Raw genomic sequence first — 14,899 nt, forward strand, 5'->3', positions numbered from 1 at the left:
ACTTGCTTTTATATATTAATTTTGTGATCTACTATCACACTGAAATTTGTTTCTAACTTTTTTTTAGTTTTCTTGGTTGTATTAGCTATATAACCTTACATTGCCACATAATACAAATTTTCTCTTCCTTTTATCTTATTTCTTTTTATGTTTAATTGCACCACAAAGCATTTCCAAAATATTCTTGTCTTTTTTTCCCTTTAATGGAAATGCTTTTATTGCTCTATTATTAAGCATGATGCTAACTTTTCAACTGAAATACACATTTTTGCATTAGGCAACTAAAGTATCCCTCTATTCCTATTTTTTAACAAGTTTTAAAATTAGAAATGGTTGCTGAATTTTTTCATTAAGAAAAAAGACTCACCTTCCTATTTATATACTATATATTAATTCTCCATACATAAAATTTTTAGAGTTTGTTTCATTTTGTTGTTACACTTTTAATGTTTTCTCCAATAATACACTAAATTACTCCTCTACCATGTTATATTTGAAGCCTAATGAAGGCTAAACCACCATATTACTGCCTATGCATGACCAGTGGCCATTTTGCTGTTACAGTTAGTTAGCAAGGTTTCCCACAAAATATTTATCTACTGATGAATATTATTAAATTTTACCAGGCAAAATCAAGAGCTATTAGATATTAAGACATTTTCAGAATTTAATAATACCAAGGAAGAAAAGTAAAACAGGACAAACTTTTATAGCATAGCACTTACCCTCTCAGAAGATCTTCCCCTTTGTTCTCTTAACTACATGAACACACATTGTACTCAGGGATTTAAAAAACCACAATAACAACATAAAAATCTCAAGCCTAATAGCTTACCTGCAGTATGTCTCTGTGTCGCTGCAATGTATGCATCAGCGCTGCGTTCAAGGAGGGGACACCCGCACTGTTGGTATATTCCGCCATCTTATCATTTACTCCTGTAAGCTAAAACAGAAAAACGTAGAAAATATTTTACAAAGCACTATAAAGTGATAAAGAATTTGCCTGTTTGTTCTTTGACTAACAGCAAAAACAAAGCAAAACAAGAAGATTCTAGGCAAGTATTCAGTACTTCTGTCAACTAATACATAAGAGCTAAAATAACCCTCGTAGGACTGGGGAACGGCTATCATCAAAATTCAAGGGGCCTGGGAAGGATACATCACGATGAAAGGTGACTTCAATAAATACTTATGCATTAATAGAATCTAGTACCATAACTAACAAGTACACAGTTATTAGCAAAATAACCATTTAACAGAAAGTGCTTACCCTTGCCAAAAGCTGTTCAATTTCAATTGCCATTGTTTCAAACATTCTGTCTTGGCTTGATCCATTTAAAAGAGGAGTTGTATCAGAGCTAAAGAGTTTAAAGAAAATATATTACTTAAACCTAAACCTTTAAAACACATTTAAAATAATAACGTAATTATTCTTAAAGAGGTCAAGTAGAATCCGAGACATTCTGTTTTTGTTTTTTTTTTTCTCTCATTTTTCTGAAGCTGTAAACAGGGAGAGACAGTCAGACAGACTCCCGCATGCGCCCGGCACGCCCACCAGGGGCGGTGCTCTGCCCATCCTGGGCGTCGCCATATTGCGACCAGAGCCACTCTAGCGCCTGAGGCAGAGACCACAGAGCCATCCCCAGCGCCCCGGCCATGTTTGCTCCAATGGAGCCTTGGCTGCGGGAGGGGAAGAGAGAGACAGAGAGGAAAGCGCGGCGGAGGGGTGGAGAAGCAAATGGGCGCTTCTCCTGTGTGCCCTGGCCGGAATCGAACCCGGGTCCTCCGCACGCTAGGCCGACGCTCTACCGCTGAGCCAACCGGCCAGGGCCTGAGACATTCTGTTTTTAAAAAGCTGTGATTTTTTTTGCCTGACCAGGCGGTGGCGCAGTGGATAGAGCGTCGGACTGGGATGCGGAAGTACCCAGGTTCGAGACTCCGAGGTCGTGCGCGGGCTCATCTGGCTTGAGCAAAGAGCTCGCCAGCTTGGACCCAAGGTCGCTGGCTCCAGCAAGGGGTTACTCGGTCTGCTGAAGGCCCACGGTCAAGGCACATGTGAGAAAGCAATCAATGAACAACTAAGAAGTCGCAACGCGCAACGAGAAACTGTTGATTGATGCTTCTCATCTCTCTCTGTTCCTGTCTGTCCCTGTCTATCTCTGCCTCTGTAAAAAAAAAAAAAAAAAAAAAAAAAAAAAAGCTGTGATTTTTATGTTAAGTTTTCCTATAAAGATCACACATATTCTTAATATTAAATTCATTATATGAATATAAGATTTTCCCAAGCTTTAATAAATCCAGTTTTAGCAATGTAAAGAAATTCTAAATGCTTGTTTACCATTTCCCAAATAAAAGTAAGTTAAGCTATGATAGTGCTTACTTATCTGAAATAAAACTGTAGAACTATGCAAGACAGCAAATAAGAGGAGCCATAAAATGTATTAGAAATAATGCAATAGGATCTATCAGAAATAAACTTTTTTCTTTTTTAATTAAAAGAAATTTTTAAGTGAGATACAGAGAGACACCTGCATGTGCCCTGACGGGGATCCACCTAGCAAACCCTGTCTGGGGCTGATACTCTGCCTACCTGAGGCCATGCTTACAACCAAGCTACTTTTAGAGCCTGAGGCAGAGGCTCCACAGAGCCAAGAAAAAAGCTTTTAAATTTTTACGCCAAAGCAATGGTCGTTTAGACCTTATATTAAGTTCTCTCTTCTGTCCTTGACGCTTACCAAAAAGACATAAAATAAAATTGAGATTTAGCCCTGGCCGGTTGGCTCAGCGGTAGAGCGTCGGCCTAGCGTGCGGAGGACCCGGGTTCGATTCCGGCCAGGGCACACAGGAGAAGCGCCCATTTGCTTCTCCACCCCTCCGCCGCGCTTTCCTCTCTGTCTCTCTCTTCCCCTCCCGCAGCCAAGGCTCCATTGGAGCAAACATGGCCGGGGCGCTGGGGATGGCTCTGTGGTCTCTGCCTCAGGCGCTAGAGTGGCTCTGGTCGCAACATGGCGACGCCCAGGATGGGCAGAGCATCGCCCCCTGGTGGGCAGAGCTTCGCCCCATGGTGGGCGTGCCGGGTGGATCCCGGTCGGGCGCATGCGAGAGTCTGACTGTCTCTCCCCGTTTCCAGCTTCAGAAAAATGAAAAAAAAAATAAAAAAAAAATTGAGATTTAAATGATTCACAGATTTGATAACTTGTTATTAAATCAGGAACTGTCTTTAAGTCTAACATAGATAGCCATGTCCAGCAGCGAAGTTTTAGTACCAATCCTCTACATTTCCAATTATATCATGCAATTGTTTCAGTTTTGTTTTGCAAAAATGTGAACTATCTTTTTAAATCTGAATGGTCAGTGCTTGACTGGTGGTGGTGGTGTGTAGGGGACAGAGCATTGAACTGGGATGCTGAGGTCTCAGGTTTGAAACCCTGAGGTCACTGGATTGAGAAAGGGCTCATCCGGCTTGAGTACAGGCTCACCAGCTTGAGTGCAGGGTCACTGGCTTGAGGAAGGGGTCACTGGCTCAGCTTGAGGCCCTCCCTCTGCCACCCCCACCCCTGGTCAAGTCAAGACACATATGAAAAACAATCAATGAACAACTCAAGTGACACAACTATGAGCAGATGCTTCTCATTGTCTTTCTCCCTTCCTGTATGTCTGTCTTGCTTAAAAAAAAAAGTCTGATCAGTATAAAAAATCGTTTTACAAGTGAAACTTATGTTTGACAGATTCAAATTATGAAACCATATCCTGCAAGTTTCTTTTGCCTCTTCTGAAAAACCACTAACCTTCATTAGGTCCCCAGGTGTTATGTATTATCATATTAGCAGCTCAATACAGATCTTAGTTATAATGAACACAGATCAATACCCAAGCAATGACAATGCTCTCCAATCTTACTGAAGACTTTTTCCTGCCCTGTGACAGTGATTACATATGTATGGCAAATGAAAACAGATTAAGTCATCAGTTCAACATCAAAAAAGCACCTTAACTACTAATCTTTTCCTCCACAGCACTAGTAACAGGCAGTGAAATAGCTTAAAAGTAGCTAATAATGAGGATTTTAAAGAAGTTTAATGAGATGCAAATTTTTATTTCTTCTTCAAACATTTTAGTTTGCCTTAAAAATGTATCAAAACATCTACGTCTTTATTCCGTGTCAGCGCCACCCCAAAGTTATGCAATTATATCTTAGAATATGCACAAAAATTCTGTATATACTACTAATACAGATCCTCCATTACAACATATATAAAAAAGAACACTTGGCCAATAAATATAAGCTCTATGAGAGAGGAAATTGTTTATGTCTTATTCATATTTGTCCTTAGCTCCCGTAACACTACTTGGCACAAAGTAGATGATCACTGAATGTTGAGTGAATGAGGAGGCAATCTCTTCATTCACCATTTTCAGGAGAGTATGTGAGTCCAGGGAAATGGTCAAAAACTCATTCTCTGCAATACTAAAATTCAGTTAAATTCAATTCATTTTATATGACTCATAGGTCATCACTGAATGTATTCACCATGACATGCATTCAACCAGGGCAACAAACAAAACACTTTAAAATGCAAATTGATCCTGATCCTCATGCCTTAGGTTTCTTTCTTTCTCTTTTTAAAAAATATTTTATTTATTCATTTTTAGAGAGAAGGTGGGGGGGGGTAACAAGAAGCATCAACTCCCATATGTGCCTTGACTATGCAGCACAGGGTTTCAAACCTGTGACCTCAGCGTTCTAGGTTGACGTTTTATCCCCTGCATCACCACAGGTCAAGTGGCCTTAGACTTCTCATTGAACAGGAGAGTTAGGCTGAAGTAATTCCATAGAGCCAGTCCCAGTTTGTTGCAGAATTTCTTAAGGAATGTTTTCAAGGTGGTTTTTACTTTAAATAAGTCTCAAAAATACTGCATTCATGAAGCAGAGCGAACACAGTAAAAGCATCATGTAGTTGTAACTCTTAAGTATTTGTAGTTTTAAAATGTATAATCATTGGCATAGCCAAGTGGGAGACTTAAATTTAGAAAATATGCTTTCCAGTGATAAAATAAGTTAATTCATAGAAAAGATCATCCCTGGCCTTGGCCATGGACTTTAGTTGGTTACTGTCGTCCTGACATGCTGAAGTTACAAGTTTGATCCCTGATCGGGGCACATATAAGAAGCAACCAATGACAGCAGGAAGGAGTGAAACAACTAATTGATGTTTCTCTCTCTGCCTCTCTCCCTTTCTCTCTCTAAAAATCAGTAAGTAAAAATTAAAAAAAATAAAACGAAAACACCATTCCTCATTCTCTTACTAAGTAAAGGCAAACCCAAAGCAATACAATGCCATTAAAGATAGATGACATGTAAATAGCTTATCCTAGAGTCAACATGTTGGCCCTGCTACTTCTGCTTCTTTAATAATGTACCCTGTTAAAAAGAAGCAACAGAGCTCTACCCAGTTGGCTCAGAGGTAGAGCATTGGCCCAGTGTATGGAAGTCCCAGATTCCATGCCGGTCAGGGAACACAGGAGAGGTGACCATTTGCTTCTCTACTCCTCACCCTCTTCCTTCTCTCTCTCTTTTTCTTCCCCTCCCACAGCCACGGCTCATTTGCAGCAAGTTGGCCCATGGTGCTAAGGATGGCTCCATGGCCTCGCCTCAGTGCTGAGATGGCTCGGTTGCTGAACAATGAAGCAGCGGCCCCAGATGGGTAGAGCACGGACCAGTAGGGGGCTTGCTGGGTGATTCCCTGTCGGGCGTATGCAGGAGTCTGTCTCGCTGCCTCCCTGCCTCTCACTTCACTAAAATAAAAAAATATAAAAAAGAAATAAGAAGAAGCAACAGTTTGGCTATAGTATTAGAATAAATCTTTTGTTGAAATGTGCACAAAAAATATTAGGGCACTGGAGACAAAAATCTGGGCTCAAATTCCAGTTTTTATTATTATAAAATATAAAATATTATATGTGTGTGTCTATAATACTACACAAGGTCAGCTTTTATTTTATTTTATTTTTTATGTGCCCTGACTGGGGATCAAACCGACAACTTCTGTGCTTCAGAACAATACTCTAACCAACTGAGCTATCTGGCCAGGGCCAGCTTTTATTATTATTAGCTGAAAAATATCTCACCTACCAGTCCTCCAAAAAGTCTAGTATGTAAAATAAAGAGAAGATAACAACTAACAATTCTGCTACCTACAACTTCACTGCTAGATATATAAAAACATTTTTTTAGGTAAAAATGTACCCAGTACTCTTTATATAAAGCTCCTAAAACAGTACCTGACACATGATAAACACTTTGTCAGCTATTAAAATTATTAATTAGCAACAATTGGAAACAATGTGCACCTATAGAATAAGTTGATGAGATCATACAATGTAATACTTCTATGTAGCAAATCAATATAACAGAGTTAAATGTATTCAATACCTTAATCTCAAAGATAATGTTAAGCCAAAAAGCAAGTTAACTAACTTTGGAGAATACTATGACTTGTTTAGGAACACAAACATATTCAATAAAACTATATGATGATATTAATTTTTTTTTTTTGTATTTTTCTGAAGCTGGAAATGGGGAGAGACAGACAGACTCCCGCATGCGCCCGACCGAGATCCACCTGGCACGCCCACCAGGGGACGATGCTCTGCCCACCAGGGGCGATGCTCTGCCCACCACGGGGCGATGCTCTGCCCCTCCGGAGCGTCACTCTGCCGTGACCAGAGCCACTCTAGCGCCTGGGGCAGAGGCCAAGGAGCCATCCCCAGCGCTCGGGCCATCTTTGCTCCAATGGAGCCTTGGCTGCGGGAGGGGAAGAGAGAGACAGAGAGGAAGGGGGGAAGGGGGGGGAGAAGCAAATGGGCGCTTCTCCTATGTGCCCTGGCCGGGAATCGAACCCGAGTCCCCCGCATGCCAGGCCGACGCTCTACGGCTGAGCCAACCGGCCAGGGCCTATATGATGATATTGAGGATGGAAAAAAATGGATGTCATCAGGGTCTTCAACTGAATTGGTAAACATTATTTAAGTGGAAGACAAGCACATGAGGACCCACTATATTATTTTTTATACCTTTCTACATGTCTTAAATGCTTCCTAAAATTTTTGAAACAAGTAAATGGCCTAAAGTGAACAAAAGATTCAAAGATAAAAATACATTTTCCAATAGAGCTACCACATGATCCAGCAATTCCTCTTCTGGATACTTAACTAAAGAATATGAAAACACTAATTTGAAAAGATATAGCCACCTCTTTGTCCACTGCAGCATTATTTATAATATAAATGTCCATCGATGAATAAATGGATAAAGAAGATGTGGTATATACCTGCAATGGAATAGTACTCAGCCATGAAAAAGACGGACTACTGCCCTTGAGAAAATTATGCTAAGTGAAATGTCAGACTAAAAAGGACAAAAACCTGTATGTGGAATAAAAAACAAAAAAGGAAACAAACCAACCAACAAAACAAACCAAAAAGACCTCATAGCTACAGATAGCAGATGGGTGACTAGCTGAAGGAAAGGAGAGCAGAAGGGCAAACATGGGCAAAGGGAGTCAAACGTATGGTGACAGGCATCAAATTACAATGTTGTGCACCTCAAGCTTATATAATGTTATTAACCAACGTTAATATAGTAGTACACTACAGTGGTTTTAAACCTTTTTACACTTGGGATCCGATGAAAATAGAATTATTTCAGGGACCATGAAGGCAGAAATCACCCTAAGCATAAGTGAATTTGGCTAAGATCATTGGGTCTATAATCTTCACAAACCATCAGTCTCTTTTGCAGACTGGTATGAAATTTTTGATGGACCAGTCTGTAGACCGGTAGTTGAAAAATACTGGTATAGTGGTTCCTCATAAAGAAACCTAAATTAAAAATAGCTTGGATGATTAATAGAAATCACCCTAAGCATAAGTGAATTGGGCTAAGATCATTGGGTCTATAATCCTCACAAACCATCAGTCTCTTTTGCAGACTGGTATGAAATTTCTGATGGACCAGTCTGTAGACCAGTGGTTGAAAAATACTGGATAGTGGTTCCTCATAAAGAAACCTAAATTAAAAATAGCTTGGATGATTAATAGCCAAAATACATATTACATTAGCTTTATTCTAAAACTGCAGATTAGCAGTATGTACACTTAAGATTTGGGTAGTTCTTCACATCCATTTAGCATTAAGAAGATAAAAGAAATACGATGGGGGCCCTGGTTGGCTCAGTAGATGGAGTGTCGCCTGGCACGCAGACGTCCTGGGTCTGATCCCTGGTTAGGGCACACATGAGAAGTGACCATCTGCTTCTCCCCCCCTCCCCACCTCTCTTTTCTCTCTCTCTTCCCCTCTCACAGGCCAATGGCTTGATTGGTTCAAACATCAGCATGGGGCACTGAAGATAGCTTGGCTGGTCCAAGCGTGGGCCTCAGGCACTGAGGATAGCTCAGTTGATTTGAGCATCGACCCCAGATGGGTTGCTGGGTGGATCCTGGTCAGGATGCATGCAGGAGTCTATCTCCCCTCTTCTCACGTAAAGAAAAGGAGGGGGAAAATCAATACAATGGGGATAATCAACCACATATTCTTAAACTCACTAACCTAGAAACTTGTTTGACACTAGCTCATTATAAAGCTTTAGCATTTTCCTCCTGACACTGCCACATCTTTGCATAAGGATCCCAAATAAATGCTACTCTCAAGAGTTAAGAATTTTTATAAATCACTAAAAACAAACAGTAACATAAAAGTACCAAAATTTCACTAATAGAACAAATTACAAGATATGTATTTATTTTATTTTTTTAATGCTTTAAAAACATGACATAGTTAAAGACGTAAGAGAGAGAATCTGGTAGTACCTATACCTGTCGCGTCTTCCATCTCGGGCACTGCTGTGACTGTAACTTGTACATAGTTTACTGAAGGAAACTAATTTCAGGTCAAGTTCATTTTCCAGCTGTCGAGCCTGTTTCCTGAGATCTTTAACAAAATTATAAAAGCAAATAATTAGACACAAAAAAATACATGAGTGGACATAAAACTCACAAAACTATTCTAAAGAAAACAAACTATGAAAATGATTAGATAGTGAGCTAGGTTCAATAAAGAAAAGTTTTAAAAGGAAGGAACCAAAGATGTACCTACCCAGCAAAGCAAACTCACATTTTAAACTTTAGGTGGGGCAAAAAGGAGAGAGGGTGTCAACTTACAGCTTTATCTCCCAAAACAGTTATACAACAAATGTTATTCTAGCATCCCTGAAATTATTCCTATAGCAATAAATAAATTTTGTAATTCAAAGGAAAATAAAATACAAATCAAAGAAACTGACTATGGTTTACGACCAGCATTATATTAATTTACCACCTAACTTTATAAAAAAATAAACCATCACTTTTTTATTTTATTTTATTTTTTATTTATTCATTTTTGAGAGGAGAGGGAGAGACAGCGAGAGAGAAGGGGGGAGGAGCTGGAAGCATCAATTCCCATGTGCCTTGACCAGGCAAACCCAGGGCTTCAAACCGGCGACCTCAGCATTTCCAAGTTGACGCCCCATCCACTGCGCCAGCACAGGTCAGGCAAACCATCACTTTTTAACAGGGATTTTCCTATCTCTTTATGTCCCAAAACTTTATTAAGCTTATGCAATTCTTAATAATAAAATGACTTAAAGATTGACCGTAAATAAAAACTAATCATTGACAAAGATTAAAAAATTACCTTCAATAAACTTATTCAAATTTAGAGACGATAAAATTAACAATATAATATGCTACTAACAGGGCAAATCTATGACAAAAATAGCAGCATAAGCTTTAAAAAAAAAAAAAAACAGAAGCAAACAAGACAGCAAAGAAATTGGTGTAAGTTTGGCATCTAAGTGGTCGAGAGAGGGAAGCGGCAGGCCAAAACCCCTCATCTAGATGTAAATAATCTCATTCATGGTGAAGGGAGGTCTAAATGAAAGGACTGAATTGTGTAAGGATCTCATCTTTCAGTAACATGGACTACATATTATTCCAATATACTCATCAGCAGCCAGAAGTAGGAAGCAGCAGAAAACAGTGGAGCATTTTTTGCCAGAAAGCAAATCTCAGAACCTCAGCTCAGCTAAATTCTGAGATTCTGAGAACCGGCTCTGAGATTTATTGACAATCTACTTAACCTAAGAGCCTCAGCTCTTCGTTTTCTAAACCTTTACCTACAAGGTTTTTCCATGCTTTAGAAATCATGTATTTAAAGCACCTGGTGCACAGTTGGTTGTCAATAAGCTGCTACAACTATTACAGCATGGTGCTTCAAAGAACTACAGCCTAATAACTAGTATTAAAGATACCAATAGCTACTTCTATATAATTTAAAAGTATTTTCTAGCTAGTAAAACACACACCTTTCAAATAGTCATTTTTAATACGTTTTAAACTATAAGCCCACTTCACTGTAATTAGAACTGTCTTCTCCAGTAGAAAACATCAAGTAAAATAATTTTCAAAGTATGACAGGCAAGTTACAGATGAACTTAGAAATTAAGTATCTTAGTGGCTGATTGTGCCAATACTGTTATTTGTGGTGATTTCCAGAGGCTTCAGAGGGTAGCAACAGAAAATAGGTTAAAAGGGAAAAAAGGATTCGGAGAAGAGTTTCTATGTTGCAGTGAAGCTAATAGGCACTGGAAAGAAAAAAGGTGAAAAAAGGTGAGCCATCTCTTGTCTTTGTTACCATCACGGTCCAGGAAATGAGTTTTACATGAGCCCACTTTATCCAATCATATCTTTCATGAATTAAATAAACGTACTTGTCAAAGCACAAGATGATTTTTAAAAATTTTTTATTTTATTTTTTTGTAGAAGAGATACAGCAAATGCAACAATTATAGTTCACACTAGTTTTCTCAACTTTCTTTCGTTGAACAAAATGGATCTCCGGAGCAGAGGGGTGAAGTTCCCTCTGCATCCAACGCGACTCGACAGCCAACCCTCGAAGTCCCAGCCTGAAGCCGCCAAGCCGACCCGCAGGAAGCCTTCCGCTCACACCACTTCCCCTGGACGGACCGGACGGACAGGTTCCTCTTTTCCCTTTTCCTGCTCAATTGTCTAGACAGGCGCTGGCTCCTCCGGTCTCCCGGGCTCGATCTGTTCTCGCCCCACACTCGTTTCCTCTGAGTTCACACCCCAAGCCTCTTCGTTCGAGTTCCGCTACCCTCTCAACCTCGTTCTCCCCGGTCGATTCACGCCCATCTTCCTCTCCATTCCCGCTCAGCCCCCTCTGTCCCACCCCTGCCCCAGGTCCCACTGCCTCTCAGGACAGCCCCCTGCCCCGGAGCGTGCGGTCTCCTCCGCCCCCAGGCCCCGAGCCTCCCACCAGACAGCGCTGCCCCTTGGCTCGGCCGCTCCGGAGGCCAGGCTCTTTCCTAGGCCGCCTTGCCCAGGAACCGTCCTCACTCAGCCCCTCTGGCCTTAGGCGAGACCCTCCCCGAGGCCTCGCCCTTACCTTCCCAGTAATTGCTGGTTCCTGTCGCCATCTTTGTTGTCCAACGTCAGTCTGGACAGGAGAATAGAGGTAGTGCGAGCCAGAGAGTTACCTCCGCATGTTCTTCCGCCCTGACGCCAAGGCCGATGGGATACGCGAGCTTCCACAGACACCGCCACCTGGCGATCAGTTTGCTATTTTACACCTTCTGAGTAGCCAGACTGAAAAAGTCAGAATTGGCATCTTGACTCTCCCTGTCTTTCTGGTGTTCAAACTTTTCGGCACTCCAAGGTTTCATGACGGCATCATCGCCCTCAATTGAGCTATATCTCCATGTCAAACTAAGAATCATTCAAAACTATAGAGAATTTTTATGAGCTTATTTGAGCCAAACTGAAGATAATTGCTGGGAAGTAAAGTCTCAAGGGTTGAGAAAATGCTCCATAAAATGGCAGCTTTACCACTTACTTTAGACATCAGAATCAAAGGCGAAGACAAGGCGATTACAAGAACTCCACTTGTGATGATAATTCAGGGAGGTAGGAGAAAGCAAAGGGCTGGGGGTGGGAATCTCTGGGACTGGATAAAAAGTAAAAGGAATAGACACACACTTAACAAAGGCAGGCATAGTATATATAGTAAAAAGTTAACAATTAACGTGATAATAGTGAGAGGATTTGTGTATAGTGGGAGAAATAGAAATCAAAAAGCCTCCACTTAATTGATTTAAATTATCTGCTAAAATTCTTCATCTTGCCTTCTACTTTCTTGAACTTATTCATCAACATTAGTTTCTGACTGATAACTGAAAAAATCTGTAACTCCTATGGGATTGTTCCTATTTTATTTTCTCTTATTTTCTTTTTTTTAAATGAGAGGAGGGGAGATAGACTCCCTCATGAGCCTGGGCAGGGATCCACCTGGCAAACCTCATCTAGAACCAATCAAGCCACTGCTGCGAGAGGAAAGAGAAGCAGAGGGACACTTCTCCTGTGTGCCCTGACCAGGGATGGAACCTGGGACATCCACTCACCGGGCCAACGCTCTATCCACTGAACCAACCCGCTAGGGCCCTATTTTTTTCTTGATCTTTCACTATTTGATACTGTTTTTTGATAATCAAAGTAACTTTTGTTTGGATGCTATACATTATAGGTTAACATTTGTAGCAATCGTTTGAGGCTTCAGATGAAATCATCCTCCAGAGAGAGTGTACTGCTATTTCTTATAGGTAGTTCAGGTAGGGGCACATAAGCTTACACCAGTAAGGGAATGGGACTAAGACCAAGTGAAATTGTACTTTTGTACAAATTGGTCTGTTTCTAATGAGCCCTTACTTCTCATGTATAACCAGTTATGTGTCCTAAGTGAAAGTCTGTTGACCAGTGCCTTCTTCCTTTTTTTTTTAAAAAAAATTGAATTTATTGGGGTGACACTGGTTAATTATGTAGGTGTCAGGTGCCCAATTCTATAACATATCTCTGTACACTGCATTGTGTGTTCACCTCACCCTCAAGTCAAGTTTTTGTCCATCACCCTTTATCCTCCCTAGACCGTCCTCCATCTCCCCAGACCCCCAGCAATTACACTGTTGTCTGCGTGCACTGGGAGGAAGGTTGTCCTTTTTTTCAGCTCAATCCCTTCACCACCCTCACCCAGCCCCTCACCTGACAGCTATCAGCCTGCTCTCTGAATCTGTCTCTATTTTTCTTGTTAATTCATTTTGTTCATTAGATTCCACATATGAGCAAAATCATATGTACTTGCTTTGCTCTGACTGGCTTATTTCACTTAGCACAATGCTCTCCAGGTCCATTCATGATGTTGCAAAAGATTTCCTTCTTTTTTATGGCTGCATAGTGTTCCATTACACAAATACAGCTTTTTTTTAACCACTCATCTATTGATCAGTGCCCTTTTCCTTGATAGGTGCTGAACTCATATTTTCCATCCCACTGATATTGCCTAAAGCTTCTGCTTGGGTTCTCCACTAACTGCCTACCCTATCTGCTGCCAGGTGTCTCTTTTAGTCACTACTTATGAATCAATAAATGCCTCAAGGTGAAAACTTTATTATGTTCACCCCTGAACTCCCTTTGCTCTAGGGTCTAGCCAGGGGTCCCCAAACTACGGCCCGCGGGCCGCATGCGGCCCCGTGAGGCCATTTATCCGGCCCCCGCTGCACACCCAGAAGGGGCACCTCTTTCATTGGTGGTCAGTGAGAGAAGCATAGTTCCCATTGAAATACTGGTCAGTTTGTTGATTTAAATTTACTTGTTCTCTATTTTAAATATTGTATTCATTCCCATTTTGTTTTTTTTACTTTAAAATAAGATATGTGTAGTGTGCACAGGGATTTGTTCATAGTTTTTTTATAGTCCGGCCCTCCAACGGTCTGAGGGACAGTGAATGGCCCCCTGTGTAAAAAGTTTGGGGACCCCTGGTCTAGACCCCATCAGTCTTTGTTACTTTAGTAGTTCTCCAGTCCTTCCGTTTTTATGTTTTAATCCAGTTTTTCTAATTGCTCTTGATGAGAAGGTCTTTCTGTTTCAATCCAATTCACACATAGCTGGACGTAGAACTAAATTATCTTATTTCTAATTTATCTGTAGATTATTTTGTATTTTCCACATACACAATCATATCTACCAGTAAAAACAAATTTGCTTCTTCCTTGTCAATATTCATGTGTTATTTATATTTTCAGGGCTTGTGGCTGCAAGCCACATCTCTTCTGTCACTATAGCAAAGTTTAAGTACTTGAGCAGGATTTTTGTTTTGGTGGTACGTGGAATTGTAAGTACTTGTTTTGCAGTTCATTTCTCTTGCAGGGATCTAAAATTTCTTTTGCTTTTTCTCTTTTATTACCTAATAGTCAAAAGGTGTTTCATTCTTTTTCACTTTTTTCCTTCACTAGAAGCTATGTTTCAAAGATTACCCCTTTAAATCATGCCTGCCTCTTTAAATTGTGCTCACTTTGAATCCCCTTCCAGAGTTTTGTGCCCTAATCTGCATGGACACGATGTTTAGATCATTCAGACTTACGGTGGAGATACTCTTTCTGGTAGTCGTTTTAGACCAGCTTTAAGCCCTTTCCCTGGTGTCCCTCTTCTTGCAGTTTACCTGTCTGCCTTCTTGCCACAAAGCTGTGCACTGGAGTGGAGCTGAGCAGGTATATGGGAGTTCAAGCCGATATTTGGTGATCTTTCTCATTTTACTCAGTATGATGTTTCAGAATTCTGACTTCAGGTTCTACTGAGAGTGTGGTTTTTGAATAGAGTTACTTTTCCCTTCTGGTTTTTAGCATTATTTTGCAATGAAATATTGGGAAACAGGTAGCTTATGTTGCCACCAATGTTTTCACCTACCTAGAAGTTCACCTTCATGCTTGAAAGATATTTAATATAAAATTGTGTT

At 40.5% G+C, this 14,899-nt stretch overlaps 1 protein-coding gene across 4 annotated transcripts in view; it reads right to left on the reverse strand.

Annotated features, from left to right (window-relative positions):
• GOSR1 (golgi SNAP receptor complex member 1) overlaps positions 1–11,618 on the reverse strand; it is a 48,795-nt gene extending 37,177 nt beyond the window's left edge. For 3 of the 4 annotated variants that reach the window (XM_066263124.1, XM_066263125.1, XM_066263122.1), the window contains exons 1-4: positions 11,504–11,618; positions 8,869–8,989; positions 1,271–1,358; positions 836–943 (exon numbers count right to left, since the gene is read on the reverse strand). In XM_066263124.1, coding sequence (XP_066119221.1) covers positions 836–943; positions 1,271–1,358; positions 8,869–8,989; positions 11,504–11,534 — 348 coding nt within the window. In that variant the 5' untranslated portion in view covers positions 11,535–11,618. The remainder of the gene's footprint in view (positions 1–835; positions 944–1,270; positions 1,359–8,868; positions 8,990–11,503) is intronic. The other variant, XM_066263123.1, reaches the window with a different exon arrangement.
• Positions 11,619–14,899: the final 3,281 nt, after the last annotated feature.

Source organism: Saccopteryx bilineata, chromosome 2 (assembly GCF_036850765.1).
Source record: "Saccopteryx bilineata isolate mSacBil1 chromosome 2, mSacBil1_pri_phased_curated, whole genome shotgun sequence".
Lineage (NCBI taxonomy): Eukaryota > Metazoa > Chordata > Mammalia > Chiroptera > Emballonuridae > Saccopteryx > Saccopteryx bilineata.